The following is a 15,333-nucleotide window of genomic DNA, read 5'->3' on the forward strand; positions in this document are numbered from 1 at the left end:
TCACAGAATCATCTGCCCGGGCCATTCCAACGTTATCTCCAAAGACCTGTCTGGTCCTTCCCTAGCAACCCGGGCCCACATTGCCTAAAACCCTTAGTTTTCTCACCTCTAAATGGAGCTAATAATAATAATAGCTGCCATCCTTTGAGTACTAACCAGGTACTAGGAAATTCACATAAATTATGTCTAAGTCTGCAAAGCATAGCTTTTTATGTCTCACTGATGAGGAAACAGAGGCTCAGAGAGTTAGCACCCAAGGTACAAGTGGTAGATTGGATTTTTGGATTCCCTAATAGGGTTATACATCCACAACCCTTGCCATGTGACTTTGTAGCACCTCCCACCGTGGGTGGAGTTTATTCCCTGCCCCATCAGGGTACTGTCCATGTGACCAGCTTGGGCCAGTGGACTGTTAGTGGAAGGACGTGATGGGAGTAGAGGCTTTAAACGTACCATGTGGGTGCCTCAGTGTTCATCACGAGAAGAGCAGGCCCCAGGTAGTTGCTGCCCTTTTCATCTGGACCTTAGAATGAAAGCAGAACAGACTTGATCCCAGCTTGTGGCCTCGAACCAAGGCCAGCTGGCCCACTGCCTGAAGCAGAGCTCACCAGCTGAGGCCAGCCCATATCTGCAGAGCTGCAGCTACCTGTGAGCATTTTCTGTCATAAACCATCAGGTTTGGGGGTTATTACTGCAATAGCTGAGTAATACAGTAGCAGAGCTGGGATGAAGCCAAAGCCCTTCCTGTTTTCTCTATGGCCTAGGCTGTTGGGAACTACAGCTGAGATAATTCAGTAAAAATGTCAGGCAGCGGGATTCCCCGGTGGCGCAGTGGTTGAGAGTCTGCCTGTCGATGCAGGGGACACGGGTTCGTACCCCGGTCCGGGAAGATCCCACATGCCGTGGAGTGGCTGGGCCCATGAGCCATGGCCGCTGAGCCTGCGCGTCCGGAGCCTGTGCTCCGCGACGGGAGAGGCCACAGCAGTGAGAGGCCCATGTACCGCAAAAAAAAAAAAAAAAATGTCAGGCAGCAGATTTAAAAATTCAGAACAAATGCTGCTAGTTGTTATTGATTTTAGTCAATGCTATATTTAAAAAATTATATTAAAGACACCGAGCCATTTCAGGTTATTGGGGACATGTAGAAGTTACAGTGCCCAGGCTTGTGAGAGAGACATTCACCAAGCAAAGTAAATCTCTTCAGTAAAAAGCAGTCCTCATAGGCACTTGATATTTTAAAGTTTAGAACTTATTTTCCTACCCATCATTTCATTAAACCAGTCAAAGACCAATGACGTAGAAAGAATCATCCCCATTTCATAGATGAGTAACAAGCCCAGAGAGGTTAAGTGACTTGCCTAAGATCACACAGCTGAGGGAATGATAGGCAGGATTTGAATACAGTCTGCTTGCTCCAGTCCAAGGCTTCTAATAACTCTAGATAACTCAGCTTCCGCCCCCACCTGTTCAGCCCTGCATCACTCCCCAGCAGCATGGGGCCCATGGCAGATGAAACATGCTCAGGAAATGCAAATGGAAGGCAAGAAGGCATGAAAGGAGTGGAGCTGGGAAAGGGTGACAGCAGCTTGCTCAGGCAGGGCCTGAATACCTTTGCTCCAGAAATTAAGATGTCAATCAGGGGTGGCTCCCAGGCTCCCCCCTCCACTCACCTCCTAGGCACTCGGACACACCTTCGGGGACCCATGCCCTGGCAGAGAAGACAGGAGAAGTGATAAGTCTCCCAACCCAGTCCCTCAAATACACAGCCTGGAAACCAGGGTCAAGCAGCCCTTAGCTTACCTGCAAGTGGACAGCACCTCAAACACCTACTTTACCTTGGCGCAAAGGACCCCACAGGTACACGGATGTCCTTTCCCCTCAGCTCTCCTGGAAAACACTTCTCACTCTCCCCCACCTCCTAGTTAGCCCTGAAACCAGACTATAGTCTCGGAGACTCCATTCATTCTAGAGGCCCTGGGACATGGCCTTCCACATTCGACTGCATGTTTTAACTATCTCTGAGTCAATCAAAATTAAAACACTGACACGTATGGGGTTTCTTTTTCCTGAATTTTTTTTTTTTTTTTTTTTGGCCACACCATGTGGCACGTGGGATCTTAGTTCCCCAACCAGGGATTGAACCCGTGCCCCCTGCAGTGGAAGTGCGGAGTCTTAACCACTGGACTGCCAGGGAAGTCCCTCTTTTTCCTGCTTTTAAAGTAGTTATAGTATTGATGGCACATTAGGGACTTATTGTGCACTTGAATGACTTTTATATAGTGCCTCCCATAGACTAGGTCCTGTCCTAAGTAAGCCCTCTACAAGTATCAATTCATTTAATCCTCACAACAACTCTACAAGGTAGGTACTTCTATTATCCCCATTTTACAGATGAAGAAACTGAGGAACTTGTTCAAGGTCAGCCAGTGTGGAGGCAGAGGCAGAATAATCTCCTCCGTCCTTTGCTTTTCTGAGTGTGTTATGTAAATCATCTCTGCCTGAGCTGGGACAATGTTGGGGTAGCGTAGGGGAACACTCTGCTTTTGACGCTTAGCACCCTGTGTGGATGTGCTCATTTCATTGCCTGTGCCTGGCTAGACTGAGGGCAGAACCGTGTCTCTGAATTAACACCGTGTCCAGCATAGTGCCCCTCACCTAGCGGGGCAATGGATGTTGAATGAGGTGAGGCATTATCCCCACCTTACCCTTCACAAAGAGGCTCAGAGATTCTGACCTGACTGAAGGCACACAGTTGTAAGTTCTAGTCAGCATGAACGCAGAGTCTTTCTGCCACCAGATTCCGTGCTAAATATAACACCATTTATTCTTTGTAGTGACTGCATTATATTCCTGATATGGTTACCATAATTTAACCAATTGGCAACAGTTAGATAAATCTTGACAACTTTGCACTATCACAAATAGCTGCAATAAAATCTTTGCGTTTATCTTTGCCCACCTCTATGAACATTCCCATAGCCTAAGTCCCTAGACTGAGATTGTTAGGTCTGCACATTTTTTTGGTTTGTTTTTGTTTTGGGCTGGGCCACACGGCTTGTGGGATCTCAGTTCCCTGACCAGGGACTAAACCTGGGCCAGGGAAGTGAAAGCCTGTAACCCTAACCACAGGCCACCAGGGAGCTCCCGGGTCTGCACATTTTAAGTCTGGATACGACAAGGTTACCATCTAATCACGTGGGCCCAATTTACCATCTCCCCTCTCCCTAAGGTATGGGAGGACCTGTTTTCTACGCTGTGTGTGTTCAATTTTAAAACACCCCAGAGACTGTATTAGGGATTTCTGGGACAATTTCTGAAGGTGACTATACTGCACGGAGTTTCCCTTAACAGAATCTACCCTCTCCTTGATATCGAAATTGGAGACCTTTTTAAAAAGCCTTCTGCGGTTCATCCCTCTGGGAGCTAGGTCCAGCTCCCCATGTCCAGGAAGTCCCTAGGAAGCCAAGCAATCAGGTCTACACTGCATTAGGCTGTCGATGCAGAGAAAAGCAGGGGTATGATAAAGCGCGCCCAGAGATCAGCTCCCCGGTCACTCACCGGGAAGCCAGCTGCCACCTCAGCTGAGTGCGAGCTTCTTTTCACGTTGTTTCCTTAAATAAAAGTCATAACCAGCTTTGGAAGAACTTTTCATCAAGCTGAGCAAAGAAATAGAATAGAGCAGAAGAGTTGATGAGGTTAACCAGTCTGTGTCCGTCATTTATCAGATAAGGAAGTTGAGACCCAGAGATGTTGAGTGACTCGGCCAAGGTCACACAGAAGAGCAGAAAAAGCAGTGGTGGAAGCCAGCTCAAAGCCGGGCGTTCACACTTCTAGCTGAGTGCTCCTTATAACATAGCAGGGCGCATCCAGGACCTCCACTGACAGTCCTTTCAGTCTGCCTTTCTTCAATCTCTGTTGCTCTTGAACATGAGGGGAAAGTTAGGTTTCTTGAGAAGGGATCTCTGGATGAAAATCATGGCAGCTCAGCTCCGTGCCTTTGTGCATGCTGTTCTCGCGTCCTTGGAGTCTGTTCTCTGCCTAACTGCTTGAACTCCTTCTCATCCTTCAAGACCCAAAAGAACTATGTGCTGTGAAAATATCCCGTGATTCCCCAGGGCACCTGGATGTCCCCTGCTCTGTGTTCCCAGGCCCTGACCTTGGCCAGCACTCGGAACACTCTATGGTGGTTGTTGACTCCTTATGCATCTTCTCCAGGAGTGAAAATTCCTCAAACACACAGAGGTGGGCTTCCCTGGTGGCGCAGTGGTTGAGAGTCTGCCTGCCAATGCAGGGTACATGGGTTCGTGTCCTGGTCCGGGAAGATTCCACATGCCGCGGAGCGGCTGGGCCCGTGAGCCATGGCCACTGGGCCTGCGCGTCCAGAGCCTGTGCTCCGCAACGGGAGAGGCCACAACAGTGAGAGGCCCACGTACCGCAAAAAAAAAAAAAAAAAAAAAAAACGCACAGAGGTAGCAAAATCAAACTTTGCAACCCCACTCACACCTTAAGCTCTGAAGGGATAGATTTTGGACCACAAGCTCCAGGAGGGAGGGAGTTCATTATCCTGTCCTAGCTCCTGGCTCACAGGATAAACTCAAGAAGGGTTTGGTGCTGCCAACGGAATCTGAACAGGGAAGTTCTGCCAAAGGAGGAGCTTCAAATCCTGGAGCCATTGGGCTTTTGACAGATACTACGTGGAGGGGCCAATCAGGTCAGGCTGACCTGACGGGAGAGGGCGCTAAAAGGTACGAAAAGTCCTCACACGGGTATAGGCCTCCAGGGCTTTTTCACAGATGACCTCATTTGAGTGAACTTTGTAACTGCTCTTGTGTAACCTTCCTCTTACTGCCAAGAAAACTGCTCCCAAATCCGGCTGATCCAGGCCTCAGGACTCTGAGACACAGATGTGGCACAAAGGGAAGGAGTAAATCAGGCTGAGAAATACATGACAACATATCCTTAGGTCACAGGATTGAGGAGAAAAAAAATAAGAGTGACTACAGCCTTGAAATTCCCCTATACACAGCGAGTAGCTCCAGTAAGAATTACTCTCCTTTCATAAAATGGGCTGAGCTGTCCTGGTTCTGGAATTGAGGGTTTTGGAAAAGAACACACGAAATGCAGGAATGTGGGATTTCATTATCTCTAGTTTAATTTGCCTGTTTACACACACGATCTGTATGTGTACATAACAGAGGTGAGAGCCATTCTCTAAATACAATCTGGTACTCAGACGACGACAGATGCACGTGGAAAATGAGGCGCCGGTGAACGAACCTCAACACGGAGAGACAACCAAGCACGGTGGTATTCTGTGATCACCGATGCCCTCAAAACCCTCTTGTTCAGCACCTGGGGAACAGACGCTTTTCAAAAGACAATACAAGGCTACTTCAGCAGGACACCCAGACCCCAAACGGCACTCCAAAGAACATATTAGTTTCCCTGCCTTCTCCAGAGGAGCCATAAGGTTCTAAAGGCTTAATCAAGAAAGAGGAGGCAGGGGGGTTATCACCTGCTATGCACGTGTGCTGGGCACTTCACATACATATTCCCTTCATCCTGACAGTACCACCTCCATTTTACAGATGGGGAAATTGAGGCTTGACCAGGGTCAGACACGATTTGGACCCACATCTCACATTTGCCTAAACTTTCAGCCTTGCCACGCTGTGTCACACAGGGACTGAGAGCATGTTCCCTAGAGACAGGCAAAGGTGCTAAGACTGAACAGGAAGTGGCAGAAGACTCCTCGATATACAAGATTCGGTAATGGACGCTTTCCGCAGAGTCAGAGTAAGGCTGAGCCTGAGTCAGACCTGCAGGAGAGAAACGTCTGGACATTTAAGTGAGATAGTGAACTTCTGGCGTCACCTTGTGCCTGTTGCCTTTTGGTGCTGAACGTGAAACGTAGGAGAGATGTCAATCCCTTCAGCAAGCCCCTGCCACCTACCCCGGCCCCACTTCCACCACCCCCGTTTTCAGATGTAAGCTCCAGGGGGCAAAACAATTCTCCCGGGGCCCATCATAGCTTGCCAACGCTCCCAAAGCACCACGGTGACACCTTCGAAATCTCACTGTCAGGTGTTTCTGCCACCTTTGGGTACAATGTATCACACCCCACATTTTGATCGATACAGGTTAACCTGTGGCCAGATGAGATACGAACTACATATTTTAAGTACATATTTATACGCAATACATTTTACACTGAAGATTTTCCAGACCTCAGACTCCTACCAACCTAAGCTTGAGTTAAGCCAGGCGAGTGCAGTGCTTATCAGTTAATGCTATTACCAGGCTTGACTGGGGCGGGAGGGGCGTCAAAGAAGCTTCCAGGATGATTATCCAAAACGCAAGGGGCTTGGTTCGAAAGGCTTAAGAGACACCCTGAGAGAGGGAAGGGGTATCTCATCACAGAGCAGTAACTGTGCCTTGGTGGGGCACAGGGGACAGGGCATCTCACCACTCCCAGCACTCCCAAGGTGAGGGCCACACAAGGACAAGGCTGGAAATTGAGAAGTGCTGCCAAGGGGAAATAAAAGGTTGAGTTCAAGGGCAGATGGACAGGCCCGTTTGGTCTGGTTTGGGTGGTGGTCCAAGTAAGAGGAGGGTGGGCCAAAGTCAAGCCGCCATTTATCAGGGACATTTTTGCAGACAGGTTGGCTTCTTGCCATCAGAAGCAAGGGAAGATATTTTCGTCCACTTCTGACTTAGCATAACCTTGTCCAAAAGGGTAAAAGTGCCTTGGGCCACAGCGATGAACAGAAGGCTTATTACCACACAACTCTGAAGCACCACTCAGTCTACACCACTGACGGGTGGTCAGGGGAGGTTCAGTGCCAATATGCATTTTGCAAAATTACCCTGACTCAGCTTAAAATTCAGCAGGTTATGAAAACGTCTGCTCTCCGGTTTTATTCCTAACAGAGAAAAGAGTCCCGTGTGCTTGAATTCAATACCGTAGGCCAAGAGTGCTCTAAAAAACCCTCAAAGCAATCTACACATGTGCCAAAGTGCAGAGTCGTGAGTCATTTTCTGGAGTTCTGTCAACAAAGAACAAACGCCATGATTGTTATCAAAAACTATAAAGCATTCACTCACAATGGGGGGGGGGAAGTAACCTTATTGCTCCGAAAACCAATATATAATAGACAACATGGACAGAAAAGTATCAATGTTCGTTACCTAAAAATCATCCAATACTCTGTCGCAGAGGCACTCCAGGTTAACTGTTTTGGTAGCTAATCACGAGCCACTTGCAATATTTGACATTCCGCGGACGAAATAAATACTACAACCAGAATGTGTCTTTCAGGCAGTTGGTTGTTTCATAAAGAACCCTGCTGGAAATAAATGCTTCTGCAAAACTGACCAGAGGGAACTACTGTTAAATAACACCACTAATAGCCATTGACACAGAAGATAAGGAAGAATCAGGGAGCATCTGATGGCAGCAGAAGAGAGGCCTGAGGCCCCGGCCCCACTTCAGCCACACAACAGAGGCTTTCCCAATCCCGCCCTCTCGCTGAGCCAGAGCTTGGCCCTCTTCGGCCAAAAGGGATGTTCCAGATTAAGGTCAAGTCTTGCCAGCAACGCAAAGTGCCTGATTGGGAGTGGCGGTGCTTGTGACACAGGGCGATGCCACCAGGGACAGTCTGGGGCCTGACCTTGCTCGCCCCCCAGACTCCACCCCACCCCCACCCCACACACTGCCTGGTAAGCTTCCTCCAGGAAGCGGGATCAACAATTTAGTCGATAACTAAGAAAGATAAGTGGAAAATCTATTAGCCACTGTCCTGCTGTCAGCCCTTTTGCTTCTCTTTTATTTCTTGTAACCGTCTTGCTTCAGGTTCAAACTAGAGCTCTGGGGAGGAAGTCCTGGAGAGAAGGATTTCAGATACCAACACCCGTACGTCCCGTACCAGCCCAGCAGACCGAACAGGGTGCCAAACACTTTCTGGGACAAGTTGTGAAAGTAAACGGCCGTGCACAGAAACATCCACACCCAGATGAAGGTCAGGAGGCCCAGGGCGACCCCCAGGGTGGTGATGGCCGCGTGAAGCCAGTGGCTTCGGTCCGTCCTCAGCTCGTGCAGCACAGCCATCTCCTCCACAATCATAAGGACACAGAAGGTGAGCAGGAAGGAGTGGCCTGAGATGTCAAAGCCATGCCAAAAGCCTCCTTCCCCGTGGCACTGCTGCTTACTCTGGTGCTCCTTTCTCACCCCCTCCAGGGCTGGCGACTGGTAGCAGCTGCCTGTGTAGTGCTCAATGTTGGCGAAGACGGCTGTGCCCACGTACCAGATGGCCGTGCCCACAAGCAGTGTGCTCAGCCGCCGCAGGACCAGGCCGGCCTTGCCCATCAGGTGGTAGTTGGTGAGGGTGATGAAAGGCAGGAGGAGACAGAAGGTCCAGGCCCAGGCCATTTTGACGAAATACCTGGCAGAGGAAGAAAGTGGAAGTGAAGACGGGGACATGGCGGAGAGGGAACAATGTCATCACTCAGGACTCTGGACTCTCGAGGGAGGGAAAAAGGAGAAATAGGTGATAAAAGCTATAGACCACAACTTCACTCACTAAGTACTTTAAGTGTATTAACTATTGAATCCTTACACAACTCTATGAGGTAGGTACTGCTATCATCCCTATTTTACAGAGAAGAAAACAGAGGCACAGAGAAGCATCATGCCCAAAGCAGAGGTCATCAGTGGTGGAGCCGGGATTTAAACCCAGGTTCTGTGATCTTAAGCACTACGCTATTTGCTGAGGCAAGTAATTACAGAGCTTTCACATACATCCACTTTCCCATAGAATACTCACAGTTACCTCGGGGGGAAGGTGTCACTAGCCCCATATTATAGGTAAAGAATAGTTCAGTAACTTGCCAGGACCACACTCACATGACCAGCAAGCCCAGGTTAAACCAAGGTTTGGCCAGCCCCAAAGCCCAGGCTTTTTCTACACCAAGGCTTTTTCCTATGTGGTAGAAATGAACAGACAGAGCTTGACTTCACGCTAGAAGACCCAGGTTCAAATCCTGACTCTGACTTATTACCACACCTCCAGGCCTCCATTTCCTCAACTGTTAAATAGAACTGAGGGGACCCAACGATTTTTAAATCCAGAGCCAATGATTCACTAGTTCCCTTTCAATAATTAACTGGCATAGAGGTGTGGAGCAAAACACCAGAATCCACGGCAACTCGCAAAAGACAGGGACTTGTCTGCCAGGCTCTTCGGCTCCCAGCTCATCCAGGCCAGATCAAGCAGCAGCTGTCTTGTCTGCCTCCCCTGCCCTCATCAAAGGTGGCTGAGCTGGGGACCAGGTGCGGTAAACACATATGCAAGAGGCTTGGGGCCATGACCACTCTCATAACCTATTCTCAGCCCAGCCTGAGGGTGGGTGAGGAAGGAAGGTGCACAAAGGACAGAAGGACTCTTCCTGGGTTCCAAAGGTTCTTCAGACACTACCCAAGGGCCTGTCGCTAAAATCTTCCCTGGGACTGATATGCAAGAATCTGGCCACAGCCAAGACCTGTCAGGTATTTGAGGAAACTGCTGGAGAGAGAAACCAGGGTTTTAAGTAGATAACCAAAGTTGGACTGACTTTTGGGAGATGCTGCAGACACTGCACCTCCCAAGGAGAGTCGAAGCTCACGTCAGGGGAGGAGTTTTATCTTTCAGAGTTTCCCTTTACTATTGCAACGGTGTTTGCGTCGATAAACTTAAAATCCAAGAGATTTAAAAAAAAAAAAAAAAAAAAGGAGGGGGTGGGTGGACTTAAGGAGAAGTCTCAAAGGGCCCGGCTGGGATGGTGTTCCTAGGCCACTGCCATGAACTTTGAGTTACTGAGAAAATCCAAGCAGATCCAGGGGTAAGGTCACGGACTGGAGGGTTCCACTCCGGGGCGACTGTCTTGGAACGGGGGTTGGCATGGGCTAGGACAGGCTCTCAAAGGTGGGGGGCGGGGGGTGCTGGCGAAAGAAGGCAGGTCTGCTTGCCCCACCCAGGTGTGATGGGATTCTGTCAGCAGCTGGGGGGTATCAGATTTAGGGCGGAGGCGCAGGGTCTGACATTGGCAGGCAGGAGGGAGGTGGCATCTCCCCCAGGGCAGGGGCCAACTCCTAACCCCACAAAGGGAGGCAGGGGGAGCAGCGACACAGGCCGGTTCACCCCCCTTCCCACCCCCCACCCCTACACACACACAGACACACACACCACCCTGCCCAGTCAAGCTCAGACTGTCTGGTTTGGGTGTGCAAACGCGACTTGCTAGTGACACTAGCTATTCCGGGGTCCCTCCATCGCGACACGCGTGCAGACGCTGCTATCACGAAGGGGAGAAGGATCTCCCCTTCCAATGACTCGTCCATCAGGGCAGCTAACCCCCGGCTCTCTGGGCAAGGCGACAGCTACGGCAGGGACAGGAGAGGACCCGGGGCGCACTCACACGTTGAAGACGTTGCGCTTGTTGCTGAGATAGCTCTCGGGCAGAGGGGAAAGCTCCTTGAGGAGGGAGCCCGCCAGCATGGAGGCCACCAGGGCCCAGGGCAGGTAGCGCCGTACGGCTGCCCGCACCAGCGTCCCCCTGAGGGCCCACGCGCAGCGCTCCAGGTGCTCCATGCCCGACCTGCCGGCCTCCGTCAGCCTCCCCGTGCCCTCTCGGCCACCGTCTGGCCCTTCGTCTTGGCCGGCGCCACCGCCTCCCTTTGAGCGCACGCGCGCCGCTCGCAGGCCCCGCCCCCGAGGAGCGTGAGCGCTCCGGAGCCCGCGCGCTCGCGCTCCGGAGCCCGCGCGCTCCCCCTCCTGGCCACCTGCGGCCCCTGCAGCGCTCCTGTTTCCAAAATCCTCGCTTGCCTCCTTGCCTTCTCGAAATCCCGCCGCCAGGGTAACATGCTCCCGGTAAGGAAAGGCACACATCCTCTGTGCCTTGCTCTGATCGGAGGAAAAAGCGCTTGTGGAAATATTTGCTGGAGGTGGGGAAGAATAAACGTAGAGTTGTAGGAATTGGAGCAGTGGTCCCAGCATCATTTAGTCTCTCTTGGAGATGCTTCCTCCATCTGAGCCTTAGTTTTCTCATCTGTAACATGGGGAGCCAAGAGGAGATCAACCTTTCCCGAGTTAGTTTATGAACTCGAGGTTCATTATGGTGGTCCAGACATACGGACATGAGAAAATAAATGCATAAAATAACCATTAGATTTGCATTTTAAATTATTAGCTTTATTTTCACTTTTAAAACAACTGTGATTGGTATTGAGAGAAAATGCTGGACGCTGGGGGTTAACGGCCATCAGATGAGGGCGTTGATGACTCAGTCACTCGTTTATCACAGAGTTAAACCCACTCATCCCCTGTCATGGCTGGGTGTCTAATTGTTTCCCAACCTTGCGGCATTTCTTTGCCACTGTATTAGTTTCCTAGTGCTGCCATAACAAATTACCACAACTATGTTGGCTTAAACGAACAGAAATTTATTCTCTGACAGTTCTGGAGACCAGAGTCTGAAATGAAGCTGCTGACAGGATTGGTTCCTTCTGGAGGCTCTGAGGGAGGACCCTTTCCGTAGCTCTCTCCTAGCTTCTGTGACTGCTGGCAGTCTTGGCATTCCTTGGCTCGTGGCTGCATCACTGCAATCTTTGCCTCCGTCTTCATGTGGGCTTCTCCCTTCTGTGTCTCTGTGTGTCCTCTCTCCTTCTGTCCCTTATAAGGACACTAGTTATTGGATTAGGGTCCACTCTAAATCAGGATAATCTCATCTTGAGATCCTTAATTATATGTGCAACGACCCTATTTCCAAATAAGGTCACATTCCTAAGTACCAGGGATCAAGACTTTGACATATCTTTTTTTGGGGGGGGGTGTCACCATTCAACACATTACGTCCACCTTAACTGTTTTTGCTATGTCCGTATACCACCAATACTATTATTCCTTAACATTTTTCTTTAAACAACACACATTTAAAACTGAGATACTTATTCAATAGCCTCCCAAGCAGAAATATCCATGGAATAATAGATTCTGTGTGCCAGTTATGTTTTTTCTATTACAAAAAAAAATTTCTATTGAAATATGCATCATCTCTAACTGCCTAAAATAATCTCGTGTCCCTAAACCAAGGATAGCTACTGCACTTTGGGAAACACTGGCCTGATTTACACGTATAATACAATGATGTTTAAAATCTCTCATGCAGGGAATCAATAAACTAATAGGAGTAAAAGTATTAATGCCTTAAAACTGTCTCAAGGTGATCGGTAAATTGCATTTCTCTGATCATAGTTTTTATGTAGCAAGACGTCTCTGGGTCTTCAAAAAGCTAGGTTGAAAAAAGCAAAGGTACTGGTGATTATACTAATTTGCCTTTTCATGATTGGAGATAAAAACCACACAGCTGGCAAGATGTTAATTGTGAAGGCAGCTTATAAATAGTATCTGAAACCGTCTGTATCTCCTGAAGATTGTCAGGTGCTGAATTATTGTTACTTTCCATAGCAAGCTGCATAATGGTTAAGAACAGGGAGGTAGGACTTCCCAGGTTGTGCAGTGGTTAAGAATCCGCCTGCCAATGCAGGGGACACGAGTTCGATCCCTGGTCCGGGAAGATGCCACATGCTGCGGAGCAACTAAGTCCATGCACCACAACTACTGAGCCTGCGCTCTAGAGCCCGCGAGCCACAACTACTAAGCCCGCATGCCACAACTACTGAAGCCCACGCGCCTAGAGCCCATGCTCCACAACAAGAGAAGCCACCACAATGAGAAGACTGCACACCTCAATGAAAAGTAGCCCCCGCTCGCCGCAACTGGAGAAAGCCTGCACACAGCAACAAAGACACAATGCAGCCTAAATAAATAAATTTATAAATTTATAAATAAATAAAATAAAGAACAGGGAGATACACTGGACATTATTAGCTAAGTGGTCCCCCTTGACGAAATGCTAGATGCTAATCCCCCACCCCCAAGAAAAGGGGAAAGGGCGCTAGGTGACAGAAACTCTAGACATCACCCAGAGGAACCAGCTAAAACATACCTCCTGTATGTTTCAGGATTTGTATTTCTCTAGAAAGGAAACGGGTTTGTTCTATTTGAAACTCTACAGCTTAATCCCTGGAAATTTTTGAAGACTGAGCTACACCCAGACCTGAAATTTTGTAGGTCTCTGAAGTTTTCTTTTCTTTTTTAAAAACTTCAACCCATGTGAAGAAATACATATTCATGTTGTGGGTCCAGCTGTGTGCTGGAGCGAACTCATATGGATGGCGAGAACAGATTGTTAAATTTTCCGGACTTCTGCCAGCTGATCGTTAAAGCCAGTATTAAAAATCACATTATATAAATGAACAATTAAATGCACAATAACTATTCAAAACCCATCATTTCCAAATTATTTTACTCTGTTTCACTATTACCTATGCCCCTGAGGTTGCTTACATCTATTGTATAGTATGTTACCATGCAACTTTTCCCAACTGTGTGTTCATTGGTGTCACATTTGTAGCTTGAAACCAGCCCTGGTAGGAGTATTTACACTAAGGGAAATGGCAGGTGCTATAAATCAGGGCTTTATTTGGTTTGTCGACTGTCTAGACTGGTATGCAGCTCCATTTGTCAAACATGGTTGAACTGAAACTATAGGTTGGCGATGGATACAAGAGTCCAGCAAACATCAGTGAAAGCGTTCTGGGAGAATCAGTTCACTATATGGAATTTACAGTAAAGAGAATTTGTATATTTTATTATTTTAAAATTATGGCTACACATTCTTTATATTAAGAGAAAGTTGGGGAATCCCTGATGGTCCAGTGGTTAGGACTCCACGCTTCCACTGCAGGGGGCACAGGTTCGATCCCTGCTCAGGGAAATAAGATCTGCGGTGTGGTCAAATAAATAGTAAATAAATAAAATTTGGGGACGTCTCTGGCAATCCAGTGGTTAAGACTCTGCTCTCCCAATGCAGGGGGCATGGGTTCGATCCCTGGTGGGGGAACTAGGATCCTGCATGCCGCACGATGCAGCCAAAAAAAAAAAGAAAGAAAAGAAAAAAAAAGAGAAATTTATAATACACTTATGTACATACATACTTATACATTTTCCCCAGAGAGATAGTTGTTAAACATTTATCAACAAATCACTGGTTGTGATCCAGTACACATATAAATATATATATGTATATAAATATATATATTGTATATATATAAAAATATATGTATTCATTCATAAGTGAATATATATGCTAATAAATATATAGGTATAGCTATAAATGTAGCTTTATGACAGTTCATGACAGAGTTTGCCTCTACTATGTGTGAGGCACTCTAATATTTTCTATTCAATTATAAATTCAATTTTTTAAACATGCTGATCATGACCCATTGAATTGATTTTAAAACTCACTAGTGGGTGGGGATCTGTAGTTTGAAAAACACTTCGCTAGATTTGAAGGCATTGGAGAACCATGACCTGCCCTTCCCCACCAGGGGGTGATAGAAGACTACGAATATCAGGGCTCTGCCCTGCCTGAGACTTCAGTGGTATCGCCTAATTTGTTGGGTTTCATTCCTTCATTTATTTATTCAACAAATACTTGTTCGAATTATATGGCCTCTCACTTCCAGGACCTTAAAATCTAGTGAAGGTGATCATCATTAATTTATTTAGCCAACCAACACTTATTAACAATTTGCTATGCACCAAGCATTGGGCTAGATGTTAAGACCTCCAGTGTTTTGGATAGATGAGTTCCCTTAATACCCATAGATTTATTGCTGTTTATAAACACCATTTTGGGGATTTCCCTGGTGGCCTAGTGGTTAGGATTCCGGGCTTTAATTCCCATGGCCTGGCTTCAACCCCTGGTTGGGGAACTGACATCCCACAAGCCGTGCAGCCAAAAAGAAAAGAAAAAAAAAAAAAAACCACACACACACAGACACCATTTTTCAGGCTTGAGGCAAGATGAGGCCGGGGCCATCTTGTCAAACCGGAAAGCAAGGAAACCATAAGCTATCAAACACTGCTAAGGTCATTTCAGGAGGACACAGAAGCCAATCAGAAAGGCTCACAGGCCAAAGGTGGGACAGTTTGAGCCTCAATAAGAGTATTAACTGCAATGCATGGAAATACACACATATGTTTAAATCCAGACATTCATAATGTACTTAAACTAATGGATACCTTTGGAGAAATCAACTCATCATTTTGACAACTAGTAAATAAAGGGAAAGAATCAAGCATTTTTCCTGCCACTCCTATGGGAACTGAACCACTGAATAACCAAGGAGGAGATGAATTTCTTGTTAAAGAAAATATCTCCAGGAGTAAA

At 47.7% G+C, this 15,333-nt stretch overlaps 1 protein-coding gene across 1 annotated transcript; it reads right to left on the reverse strand.

Annotated features, from left to right (window-relative positions):
- Positions 1-5,134: 5,134 nt before the first annotated feature.
- On the reverse strand, positions 5,135-10,668 carry FITM2 (fat storage inducing transmembrane protein 2). Its single transcript, XM_082670650.1, has 2 exons — positions 10,453-10,668; positions 5,135-8,441 (listed from the first exon to the last, which is right to left on the reverse strand). The coding sequence occupies exons 1-2, from the start codon at positions 10,623-10,625 to the stop codon at positions 7,826-7,828; spliced, it is 789 nt and encodes a 262-aa protein (XP_082526776.1). The 5' UTR covers positions 10,626-10,668; the 3' UTR covers positions 5,135-7,825.
- Positions 10,669-15,333: the final 4,665 nt, after the last annotated feature.

This window comes from Grampus griseus (assembly GCF_964374135.1).
Source record: "Grampus griseus genome assembly, chromosome: 14".
Taxonomy (NCBI): Eukaryota; Metazoa; Chordata; class Mammalia; order Artiodactyla; family Delphinidae; genus Grampus; species Grampus griseus.

Excerpts from the sequence above, each read along its gene's own strand:
- FITM2 (XM_082670650.1), bottom strand. The coding sequence starts at position 10,625 with ATGGAGCACCTGGAGCGCTGCGCGTGGGCCCTCAGGGGGACGCTGGTG. Across the intron at positions 8,442-10,452 it reads AAGCGCAACGTCTTCAACGT|GTATTTCGTCAAAATGGCCT; the intron begins GTGAGTGCGCCC and ends TTCCTCTGCCAG.